At 34.9% G+C, this 13,460-nt stretch overlaps 2 protein-coding genes across 2 annotated transcripts; both read right to left on the bottom strand.

Annotated features, from left to right (window-relative positions):
- Positions 1 to 569: 569 nt before the first annotated feature.
- On the bottom strand, positions 570 to 1,376 carry LOC101508743 (uncharacterized). The gene has a single exon (XM_004513742.1). It carries the CDS (start codon positions 1,374 to 1,376, stop codon positions 570 to 572), a length of 807 nt encoding a protein of 268 aa, XP_004513799.1.
- Positions 1,377 to 6,314: 4,938 nt separating this feature from the next.
- LOC101506168 (shewanella-like protein phosphatase 2) lies at positions 6,315 to 7,922 on the bottom strand. The gene has a single exon (XM_004513738.4). The coding sequence runs from the start codon at positions 7,784 to 7,786 to the stop codon at positions 6,599 to 6,601; it is 1,188 nt and encodes a 395-aa protein (XP_004513795.1). The 5' UTR covers positions 7,787 to 7,922; the 3' UTR covers positions 6,315 to 6,598.
- Between the last annotated feature and the right edge of the window lie 5,538 nt (positions 7,923 to 13,460).

The raw sequence follows: 13,460 nt of genomic DNA, 5'->3' as shown, positions 1-13,460 counted from the left end.
TTTACATTTCGCTTTTACCCTCTCTATTTGTTGCTTTAGATTTACTTCTTGCTGACGAATGACTTCATGTTTTCCCCAGATTTCTTTAGCACCTCTTTAAGCCTAAGATCTTCAATCACTACATCATCCCTTTCTTGACGTCTGAGTCTCAACTCTTCATTCGCACCCCGCAAACAGATTTGAGTTCTTTCTTTGCTTTCTTCTTCCTCTCTTGCCTTTTTTTGTACTTTCTCAAGGATAAGGGATTATTGGATATTCTTATACTCCATATCTCTATAAGCCTGGTGAGCCATCTCCAATTCTTTTTGTAGTTTTTCAATTTCTTGTCCTTTAAGAGGTAAGTCGGCCTCTAAATCTTCAGTACTGAAAAAGGATTATGTTGTTACTACTTCGGGAGTAATGGTGGTGTTGTGTAAAGGCAACTTGACCTATAATGCCCTATTTTTCACCCAATTATGATATGCCTCTCCTATACCACAACTTCTAGGCCCTAATTCTTGACCTCTTCTAACGTCATCTCCCCAAGACTTACGTATTCTTCTCAGCAAGCTAGCATCATAAACGTCTCGTCAACGAATGACAAAAGATTTTGTTACATCCATTATCGAAGGTTTTGTCATAAGATAACCCAGTTGTCTCAATGCCACATAGAGACTATAATTTATACACCCTTTGGTTCCCATGAGGGGAACATCAACAAAGACATCGCATTTACAAATCACTTCATTTAAATCTTGACTCCAGGAGTACCACTGAACTCTTCTTTCATTGAGATTTGCTAGAATGTTGGCCCATTCCTTTTTGCTCTTAGTTCTTAATTGATGCATGTCTTGGAAAATATGTTTGACAAACCAAACATAGAGTACTGGCGAGCAACAACAGATTAGGCCCCCCTCTTTCTGATGAAGGAAGTCGAGCGTGTAGTAAATGTCAGCCAAAATTGTCGGTATTGGGTTCTCCCCTCTATGCTTGTAAGCCAAAAAGATGTCTATCGCCGTAAAATCCACAAAGTCCTTAATACTTGGAAACAAAACAATTTCATATGCAATTAAGGCGAGCACAGCCATGAAAGTGTCTGATTTTCCATCTCTTGCTAATTTTACTGCTTTCTCTTCAAGATATTTTATTGCGAATCCAATCAAATTATCTTTGTTGGTTCTATTATCTTCTATTTCCTTTATAGGGATATCAAATGTTTCAACAATTGTTTTCAGTGAGGGATAGTGTTCCATGTATTGGTAAGGTTTGCTCCCCTTCATCGGATATCCCATTATTCGTTTGAACTCCTCCAACGTTGGGGCAAACTGAAAGTCCTTAAAAGTGAAACACCTGAAAGGAGGATCATAGAATTGGGCCAACGCTGTAACGGCATCCATTGAAAGTCCTTAAAAGTGAAACACCTGAAAGGAGGATCCTAATTTCCCCATAAACGTTGTACTTTTTTCAACTTCCGAGCAAGATTCTTAAGGTTGTGTACACCTAATTTGAGAACTCTCAATGACAAGGTCTTTCTTAATGGAGTAATGTTTGAGCCACCATTTGATCCCATATTTCTTGCGGTTAAAGTTATTCAAAACAAGCCTTAATTTTTATGGTTTTTGAAAATGATATGATAATGATTTTTCAAAAGTGACCATGATAAAGAATATTATGCACAAAAAAATGATGATGAGAAAAAAAAACTTGGGTATACTAGAAGGTAAAAGTGAACATGCTATAGAGTAAGTTTTTCGTATGTACGTGTGATTTACACAATTTTGTTATCATGTGAACCTTTACTATGGGTAGCTCTATAGTTCTAAATTGGTTCTTAGAGCACACAAGTCAATTCTAAAATATTAAACCAATTAATAGGTAAACTATTTACATGGAAATATTATAGAAAATGTCAACTCTAGGTGAGACTTTCATGACAACCAAACAGGATGTACATCCAGAAGATTATCATTACACAGTCTCGAACTTATCTTAGGTAGCACTCAGCTCGGGTATAGAGTTCACTCATAAGTGTGTGAATCGTGTTAGGGTGTTTATAAAAGTAAATAAAATAAAATAAATCATCACAATGAAAATAAATTGACAAAACACATATAATTATATTCATAAGATAAGAAAATAAATAAAACACTAGGGGTAATATAAATAAAATAAATATATATAATTAATTAGATTGGGCTTGACTCTCAAAAGTCCCGAGTGAAGTCGCCAATTGTCGCATCCAGTTTGACCGCGAAAAAAGAAGTCGCCACCAATTTTATTTTTTTAAAAGAGAAAATTAGATAAAACTTAAAATAAAGTTATTGAACCAAAAAAAATGGATTCAGGAGTCGATTACGAATAGGAAAAATAATATTACCCTACATCATCCTTAAAACGATTACCCTATAATTAATTGTATACATATTATTTATTTATTTATTTAATTATTTATTTTACCCCTAAAAAATAATATAAAAAAAGAAAATAAATTATTTACATTAATAAAAGGAAAATTTTTTTTTATTAATTTGGTTTGACAAGGGAAAAACCTTGCTCCTACGTATCCCCGGGTGCAATAGGAAAATGAAAACACATGTAGTTCTTGGGTAGAAAATATTTATGTGTTGTCCGATTTTATTATTAATATTTTATTTTAATTATTTTTTATTATAATAATTGTTATATACGTATCCAAAAATAAAAATGTAATAATAGTAATAATAACGAAAAAAATAGGTGATATGTCTGTTCACGGATTGTACCTTTTTATTTTTGCTTTAAAGTAAAGGAAAATTGATTTTTTTTTGAAAATAATGTAATGTGGCGGTATGTGAACAAAACAAATGGACGCGACCATGACGCAGTCTGTTAAAGGATCTGCTCGTACGTTGTCGGATCTGTCGCGACATAAAAGCCATCAACGATTGGGGGTGAGTGATGTGACACGACTTGCGAGGATGAATTTCATCCAGCGGCATCGACCATTAATTCTAATTCTAAGAAGAAAAAAAAAACTATTTATTCGTTGTTATGATGTTTTTTGTTATTTGATAAACACGTGATATGAGTTTTCTATTATATTACAATAGGGTGAAATTTCTATTCTTGGTTTATAAATATCAATTAGTTATATTTTTTTATTATTTTGTGTTGCAAAGAAAATAATTTTAGGAATAAACAACTTTAAAAAATATGAAAGTTTAACATATGAGTTTATTTTTTATAAACAAAAAAATAGAAAGAAAAAAAATATTTTTAAAGGATACAATACAAAGACTAATAAGAAGAAAATTGGAGAAAACAATAAGAAAGTGATACCTTACTACTGAATTGTTTTTTTGCTAGACCGATTTTCTCAAGATCAGATTCTCTTATCCTCTTTTGCCTATTAACCTCTCTTTTTTATTTTTTGCTCTCAAATTGTCTTCCCCAATTTTACTCTTAGACTATTTATAGACTTTTTGGGTATAGATTACAAAAGACAAAAGAATAATTGTCAATTGATTTCCATTAATTTATTTCTTTTCGGTTTCTTTTCATTTAATAGGCTACAATTATACTGATTCTTATTACATTGATTCGTTTGTTTCGGTTTCTTTTCTATTCAATTGATCACCATTATACTGATTTTTATTACCATTGATTCATTTCTTTTCGGTTTCTTTTCTATTCAATTGATCACCATTATACTGATTTTTATTACCATTGATTCATTTCTTTTCGGTTTCTTTTCTATTCAATTGATCACCATTATACTGATTTTTATTACCATTGATTCATTTCTTTTCGGTTTCTTTTCATTCAAATGATGATCATTATAATTATTTATATTACCATCAATTCATTTATTCAATTAAATACGTTTGTTTTTTTTTTTTTAGAAAATAGTGTAAATTTCTGAAAATGCATCAGAGGCAAACGGAAATCAAACACATCCATCATTTTTTAAAATTTAAAGGTTTAACTATTTATTTTTATTATTATTTTTATCATTATTATTTTTTTATTAAATTTTTTATATATTTATTAAAAATCTTAAAGTAGCAGACAAAATTAAGTGTCAACACTTTGATATTGAGTTTGATGTAGGCCTAGTTGCCAAGAGGCCTGTTGTGTGAAAGGTTTAGTCTAGGTGAAAGAAAGTAGATCATGAGGGTGAAAAAGAGAAGTTGGTAAGTGAGATGGTAGTAGATCCCATATGCTATTAGGAGAGGTATTTATGCAAGGGACAACGTGAAGGAATAATCATCATTGAGTAATCACTAGCTTGTTAGTGGTTTAGGAAAATTGATATTCTCTATAGAACAGTTGAAATTGATAACATTAATATATTTCACCATTTGGTTATTTCTTTTGCTATTGAACAGTTGAGATTTATTTGTTTCTATCATCTTTCAAAAAAGTCAAGGTTTAACAAAAAAATGCAGAATAAGGAATCCACAATAAGTGTTGACCTCGAAAAAGAAACCCGGTAAATACCATAAAGAATTACAATGCTTAAATCATTCTCTTAAATTTTAAATTTTTGGACTGAATAAAATATGAGTAAAGTAATGTAGTTTGAGTTCCTTCTCATGATTACTTTGAAATTTATAACCATGAACAAAAGAAAAATTACCTTATACACACGTTTGTGAGTCCACGTTTTCTCTTTATCACACTGAAAGAGGACTAAAAGTAATGTGACTGCTTTCATTGTAAATGCTAGAGACAAAGTGAATGCCGAAGTATGTTCTTGTATTTCTTAAACGCCCATTCAAGACAAGAACATGGATACTTTGTAAGCTCTTAGGCTTTAGCAATTTGTAGAAATTGCACGTCGTGTAAAAAATGGAGACCACCAAGATGGCCCGGTTCAAATTCGGCAATGACCCTCACATTAGGCCTTTGTGTAAAACCAGCAAGGAATTGAGTTCTGCCTGGTAGGACATCTGATTAGTTCCACCCTTCCGGGTGGACCCTACAACACTGGTCCCAATCCGACTACCTCCTCCTTCAGCACTTATGCTCTTGAACAGAAACTATCCAAAATACCTACAACCCAAATACATTGTCTTGATACTGCACACACCCATCACTTAGCTTTCTTCGAACCTTAGATCCTGATTTCTACATTGACAGTGCCATTCTTAACTACGACTGCATTCATTTACATGTCAACCTAATGAAATCCCTCAATGCTCTAGAACATATATGACACTATTCTACCACACCAAGACAACCCAACGGGTTTCAAACACCACTAAATCTAGGAGTGAGTAACCCATCTAATTTTTTATAATTCAATAAATAAATAATAAATTACAATGGAACCGAAAGAGAAATGAGACAACTAAATTTTTATATAATCTGCATGACTCTACCTTGCAACAATTATTTGGCAATCAGCACAAAAATTCAAATGTAAAGAAAACTGAATAGGATGAGAAGGAAGACACACAGCAGAAAATTCTACTGGACGACGCCAAGAGTTTTGGCGGCACTGAGGTCGGACATCGCTGAGAGTGGATGACGCTGAGAGTGAGATAGGTCAAGAATGATGCATAGGGTTTTAGAAACTTATTGACCATTTGACACCACATTACATTCAAAACCAAAGTTATTGTTAATTGCATTTTGTTAAGTTGTGACCTAGAGAATGCTCTAATTGAGGGGAGATTAGCTCCTTTGTGTTTATTTATCCTTTCATCTAACATACCAACGTACAAATAATCTCTTTTTCTAGCCAAATATTTTCCTTCTTCTGTTTTACTCTTTTTGGCTTAAATGTAAAGTTGTGAACTGGAGAATGCTCTAAGTGATGGGAGATTAACTCCGTTGTGTATATTTTTCTTTTCATCTAATAAACTCACCTGCGAATAATTTCATTTTCTAGCCCAACATTTTCCTTCTTCTGTTTTACATATCTTGGCTTTAAAAAAACAATTGGAAACTAAAAATGCTGCCATTGAATGAATAGACCTAGGGAGAATGAATAGTGAATAAAATCACAGTCCCAAAGATTTAGAAAAACATGCAGCAAGGCATAAATCCTTAGTGCTTGTAATGTGTTCTAAGGATTTTAGCTCTGGTCACTATATTTACCTCATTCACACTATGACAATTTAAAAAAGTTGGCAACAACATTGAAACAAGAACATATCCTATGCCATCAACAAAACGGCCTCAGCTACTGGCAATATAACAAGCAAGCTATGAAATTTAGGGAAAAAATTGCAGGTTTTGCATATGCAATTATGCACCTAGGAAAACAATATTTTTGCCGTAAAGTCCCAGTAAAAATTAAAGCAAAAAACAATGAAGCATTCAATTGTAAGTTCTGCACTCTGCAGTGTTAAAATGTCAATCTTTGTTAAACAAGTATGTGTCCATGTTCAATTACACTGTCAAATAAGTCTACCGGGAATCTATCATGTAACAAGATCAATGATGATGTTAGCAATCCACTTAAGTTTATTGAGAAATCAACATCCCCTAAAAAGTTCCAAATCCTAATCACTAAACAATAAGGCAAAGGAAAGAGATACCTCCATCTCCAATGCACAAGAATGAGAAACCTTTATTGCAACATTTGCCTTAATCTAAACAATGATTCAACTAGCACATTAGTTAAAAGCTTTTAAGCTTTAACTTCCACTTGCCTAGGTCCACCATGTTCAGTTAGCAACAATCCAGACCCTTCCTCCTTCCCAACATCAAATCCAGAAGCATTTTCCTTATTCTGATATAAAGGATTTGATGTCAATATCCGAACCCCTGAAGTCCCATTAATCTCCAAAACCTCAGGCAAACCACCACCACATCCGTTCGACATACCAACATCAATTCGAATTGCCTTGTTATCACAAACAGCATTAATTCCATCACTCTGAATAGTATGCCCCATTATCATTCTCTTAACACCAGGAATCGTTGACAGAACATGCTCAAGAGTTGAACAATCACAATTCACCGCAACCTCATCGGAGAATTTCCTAAGCCAAACAACTGCATTCCTCCCACGGCAATAAGGCGGCGAAATCCTACCGGCGGAACCATTAACCCAATCACTAACTTCAGCATTTATCTTCTCCAAACCATAAGAAACGTGATCTGGCAACAAACCACCGTGAACGAAAATCGAATCGCCAACCACTAAAACGGTAACGTTTTGGGTAAAGAACCTTCTAGAAATTGGGCCATTGGGTCTTAAAGCTGCAACCCTAGCACGAAACCCATCGTGAAACTCTTTCCTTGCGCCACGAAACGTCACGTGGATACCATCTAACGGATCTTTCGGCCGTTCCAAACCTTGACAGAGACTCTTCATTTTGTTACCTTCGCGGAACCATTTCAACCAAACCCTAAATTCTTCAACGCCGGTTTTCGTTGCGTAACGAAAATCGCCTTCAACGTTCATGATCTCGTGGTTTCCATTCATTGTGATAATGCTTCCGCCGCATCGCGCGGCTTCGCGTTTCAGCTTTTCGAGGAGGTAGAGGATTTTGAGCTCATCGCCGCCGCGGTCAAGGACGTCGCCGACTTGGACTACGGTGGCGGAGCCTCCGGTATAGCGGTCGGAAGAGTCGATGACGCCGGCGAGGCGTAGCGCTTGCTTTGACTTCTCAAGGTCGCCGTGGAGATCACCTACGGCGATCAGGCGTTGCGGAGAGGGAAGGCGAGTGGGAAGCGGGGGAGGCGGAGATGTCGGCGGCGAAGGGAGGAAGAGGCCGCTGACTGAGAAGTCAACGAAGGTATCGACGAACGAAGATAGGAGATTGGGAACGTGTTTGCAGAATGAGTTTGAGGTCTCTTTTTCAGTTTCCATTTCGATTCGATTATAGAATGGTTTTTGCTTTGAAAATGAGTTATTGGCTATCTTCTTCCCTGGAATTTGAATGAATAAGGTAGTGTATTAGTATGCATGTATTTATATACATACAATCAAGAGCTAGTCGTTAGTCTCTCCATGAAAGTCAATCAACTTATTAATAAATATAACTTAATCTGAGATGATTTCTATTGACAACTTAGTGTTATATTAGTTAGGCTTAATTGCAGTTTTGGTCCCCCTATTTTAGCTGAATCGCAAAAGTAGTCCTCTCATTTTGTTTATCTCCAGTTTTAGTCCTCCAACAGAATTTTGGTTCAAAACTTGATGAAGTTTCAATTTTTTAAATCGCACCATGCCATTTATGATCATAGATTTCAGGTACAATTGTTGCAAAACGAGATCTTAAAACATGGTCTGACTTAAATAATCGGAAAAAAAAAAAAAAAAAACAAACTTCATCAAGTTTTAGACCAAAGTTCTGTTTTGGGACCAAAACTGAAGAGAAACAAAATGGGGGGACTACTTTTACGATTCAGCTAAAATAGAGGGATCAAAACTACAATTAAGCCTATTAGTTATAATTTAGTTTAGTTCTTTTCTTGTATATTAGGTCTATTAATTTTGATTCCCTTTGTATAAATATAAGATTTTGGTCAATTGTCCTATTTTGTTATTTTTTTAAATATCTATTTTATTATAATAAAAATTTAAGAGGTTTTGTTCATTTAATTCTTCATAATTCAATATTGTATCAGACTTTTTCTAGTCTTAAATACTTTCTTTTTGTTTTTTTTCCTTTACCTTGTTTTCCTTCATAAATGGCGGAATTTTTTTTTTTTTTTATTTTGCCTCAAATCTTTATTATCACTTGTTTTGATGATAATAAAATCGTTTGTGGGAATAATCCAATGTTCTAACATTTTAATTAAATGCGCACATTCGAGATCAAGTGTTTGTTTGATTTTTATCATATCATTTGATAACTAGACGAAGACAAAGATACAACATGATTTCGCCTCGCTTCGTTTCTCTAAGTCTAGTATGCAAACAACATGGTGTCCCAGTTGCCTCTGGAAACGCAAGCAATGTCGTAGTTAAATTCTCTCTGATGAACTTAACATGTGTCATGTTCATCTACATCTGACAAGCATAACAAGCAATCATCTACTTATGCCTCTGATAATCACATCAAATGTTTGATCGACTGACTGTGAATTATTATGTATCCTCGGAAAAAGTTAACGTTATGAAAAAGTCAACACTATGAAAAAGTCAACACTCCAAAGAAAACAAAGCAATTGCACATCCTACGACGAACATCTTGAATCTGTTAATTATCTTAAGATTGTACGACATGTTTTGACCATCGTATCACTTGATTCCCAACTGTTTTAAACAAGATACATTGAATCATTACTGTTGGTATATATGACCTCGTAATAAGCGGAATATATCAGAATGTATCAGTTCTTTATGAAATTAAATCAATTTCATACACACAGCGGAAATTAAATTGTGGCATGCAAGATTAGCAAGTTTTATTAGATTGATATGAGATTAATCAAGATGCATACAAGTCAAATTATCAGATTAAACAATATTACTTATCACAGAATATGTTTAATATGCATCTAATTTTAATCACATATACAGATATATCAAGATAGTAAATCAAAGGAGTTAAGGGTTAGAGAATATTGCACCAAGGATTTATACTGGTTCAATTGTCCACTTGACAACCTACATCCAGTCCTGCAAATCCAAACGGATTTAAGATTTTCTTCTCCAATAGAAAGAATCAATTACACAGATTGTCCAGTTTCCTCCCCGAAACCTATCTATCTTAATGATCTCTTTCCTATTGATCACCCTCTGATCCTTGTAGATACTCAGCAACCTATCACAGAATCAAAGTATAACTCTTTCTTGTTGAGCACTCTCACCCAAGAAAGTAGTCACCAGTTTCTAGCTGGATTTTCTTGCTTTGTTTTTGTTTCAAAGAATTATTACAAACAGAAATAAGGAAGAACAAAAAATAGTCTTCAATCTTGGTCAATGTGGCTTCTCACAATTCTGGATATTCAAAGATTTGTTTATGAGAACCCTTGTCTTTCAAGATCACTTTTCCAGCTATCTTTTTGATTGTTGATAATCCTCTTTTTCTTTTTGATCTGAAAAAGTAATCTCAATGTATTAACCAAGTGTTATTGTGTATCAAGAATATTCAATGTATATTTCAGATTGATATCATTGTTATTATCATTCATGTTATTGAAAGACAGATTGAAGACAGTTTATATAGTTTCTGAAAAACACATTAATCAATCGATTTACCAATCGATTTCGTAAAGTGATAAACCAGTCTAATCGATTTGCCAATCGATTATCGTGTGTCTTGTTTTTCTTGAATCTTGAAACTATATAACCCAATCGATTTACCAATCGATTCTTTAAACAACATTTCTCAGTGATTATGTTAAGACTGATATGAATCGATTTCGTAATCGATTGCAGATGTTATGTTCAAACTGAAACACATATCAATCGATTCCATAATCGATTTATCAAATCTTCATAATCGATTAACAAATACTTAAAATCGATTTGGTCACACGCTCAGAGTTCACTGGGTTTTCAAAAGGTTTTGTCAATCGATTTGCCAATCGATTGAGTTTAAGTCAGTGACTCAGCTATTTTGATACTAATCGACGTGCCAATCGATTTGTATGTATTTGTCTGAAAACGTTCTTACCTGGGATTTGGTTCAATCGATTTCCCAATCGATTTCGACCAAATTTAACTTGATTGAAATATTACAACATAGATTGTCCAATCGATTTGTATGTCACAGGAAAAGTTATTTTGCAAGTGATTTTTAAGTAATCGATTTGCCAATCGATTACCCTTAAAACTGGGTTTCCACTGTGACTTATCCAATCGATTTCCCAATCGATTTATTTCAATCAGGTTTACTTTGTGAATTGTATAATCGATTTGTCAATCGATTACCCTCAAAACTGGGGTGCCACTGACTTGTGCATTTTCAATTTCTAATTCAGTCAGTCGATTGCCCAATCGATTATACCAACACAAACAGTTGTGTTTCCTTACACCTTTGTTATGAAATCGATTTCCCAATCGATTTGCTTTAGTCAAAAGTCAACTTTTGTTGATTTCTTGTGTTTCAAGCAACCTGTTCCAAGTGTGTAGGATTTGATTGTTGTTCCTGAAATCTTGCTCAATTCAAATATTAGATTTATCATGTATTGTATGAACATTGTTGAATTATTAATTATGTCAAAATTAGGAATCAAAGGATCAAAATCCAACAATCTCCCCCTTTTTGGCATAATTGACAATTCATACAATTGTAACTTGAGCATTTCAAAACAACAAGCATAAGTGTATTATAAACAACATTATTACTTGTTATTAAGTAACAGAGCAAACTATATCATAAGTATCAAAGTAATAACAACATGCAGACAAACATCAACAATGCAACTGTCAAGTTATAATATTTCTCCCCCTTTGTCATTTAAGTCAAAAAGGTAGAAACAATTTCTCCCCCTATGTTAAAGAACATATGCATTGGGTTTGAAACATATAACACAGTGCATCAAAAACAATGAAGTTTATATGTCTAAAGGCAAAATCAATCAATGCAATTAATGAGCAACTTAGATGATTAAGCCAAAAAGATATAACATTTATAAAAATTCATCATACATCACAGAATTATAACAGGTCAGAGCAAAACAGTATGAAACCTAAGGGTCCTAAACACCTAGTGTGGGCTGGTCCTCACTATCATCTAAGGGAGAGGTTGAGACCGCTGTATTAACCTCAGCAGGTGTCTCCTCACCGTGAGTCTCAGGGTTAACTAGGGGGTTTGGGTTAGGTTCATCCGTAGCTTGTCGACCAATCTCTGCGACGTCTTCAAATGACAGTTTGATGCCGAGGTGTGTCTGAATCTCATCCACATTTTGAACAACTGAGTTCAAGGAGGCTTGCATAGTCCTTAAACTTGCTTCTACTCTGGACTGAAATTCCAACACTTTGGCATTGTGTGCCATCTGAGCTTCAATGAATTCTATTATTCTGTTCACAAAATCAGGAGTAGCAGATTCAGTAACTGGTGGAGGCTGAGACTGAGGTTGAGGGTGGGGCTGGGCAGGGTTAGCAGCTGCTTGAGGTCTTATCCATTTACCATGTAATCGCTTCAGTTGCATCTGATTCACTATCGATTCACCAAACACCAATGTCGTTTTAGCAGATTCCTCATTTCCAAATGAGACCTTGAAGTGTTTGAGAATTTTAGTTATCAACTGTGGATAAGGCAGCATCAGCTTGCTTTGGGATGCTTCCAACATGTGCCTTAGCACAATCCAACACCAGCTCATCCTTAACTCTTTGGATAAGCCCCACAGTAGTATGATGTCCAACTTCTGGACTACTGCGTGATTTCCCGATCGTGGAACCAGCATACGCGTCAAAGCATACATCAACATCCTCTGTTGAACCTTCATCTGACCAATGGGCAGTGAAATCGATTCAACAAACCCATCGACCATCAGGTCTTTAACTGCGGTATGCCTATCAAGTGTTTCTTCCCAACCTTCATCGGCAGTGTCGGCTTCTGTGCTGCCATCAATAGATTTGCCGTAGAAAGGCAATCCAGATAAAGTTGAGAAATCATCAAAAGTCATTGTAATTCTTTTTCCCTTAACTGAAGCAGTAAAACCTTCTTCAGTCATCTTGAATGTAGAATAAAACTCCCTGATCAGCCTTGGATAGCTGTCGAGTGTAGAAGACAGAAAACTTTCCAATCCATGAAACCTGAGGTGGTTCTGAAAAGTAAATTCCACAACATCAAAATATTCAAAATCCATGGTTCTAGCTTCATGAATTTTCCTTTTTGCGAAGTCTGTAGACAAAGATGGTTGTACCTCCTTTTCCTTAGGTGCAGAGACCTTCTTAGGAGGTGGAGAAGAAGTAGGCTTCTTCTTCCTTTTCTGAGTAATTACTTTCATGGCATCAGCCATGAGCTTTTCAGTAGGGGGCTCTTTGCGTTTCTTCGACTTTTCCTGGATTGGGGCAGGAGCTTTTCCTTTATCTTTTGCAAGTATTTTGTGAGTTGGGATGGATACTCTTTTTGTTAAAGTTGGAGGTGGTGATGATGTTTCACTGGTGGAAGAAGATGATGGAGATGGAGTGCGTGCTTGAGTCTGTTTTACTCGAGCCATATCAACAAATTTTGTGTAGATTCGAAGTAGGTAGAGTGTAGAATGCAAATTCAAACAAATGCAGAGACAGAAGAATGAAGAACACAAGAGAAAAGCAGAGAAAATCTGGAAAACAAAGTGCAGAAATCGATTTAGAACTGTTCCTTTTATACTCTTGACCTAGTAAATCGATTTCCCAATCGATTAGGTTACCGTTGCTGGGAATCCTCAATCGATTCAGTAATGATGAAGTGCCAACGGCTAGGTACTTTGAGTAACGGTCATATTTCAAATCGATGTTCAAATCGAATTCCTGTTTTACTTAATCGATTCCCAAATCGATTGTCTTAAGGTTGAACACTTAGCTAATCGATTTCCAAATCGATGCTCGTGAAGGTTAAAAAAAATTTTCTGAAATTTTGAATCCTGGGCTAACGTAATCG

The sequence above is a fragment of the Cicer arietinum genome, chromosome 3 (genome assembly GCF_000331145.2).
Source record: "Cicer arietinum cultivar CDC Frontier isolate Library 1 chromosome 3, Cicar.CDCFrontier_v2.0, whole genome shotgun sequence".
NCBI lineage: Eukaryota > Viridiplantae > Streptophyta > Magnoliopsida > Fabales > Fabaceae > Cicer > Cicer arietinum.
This window is presented reverse-complemented; position numbering and strand designations above follow the sequence as displayed.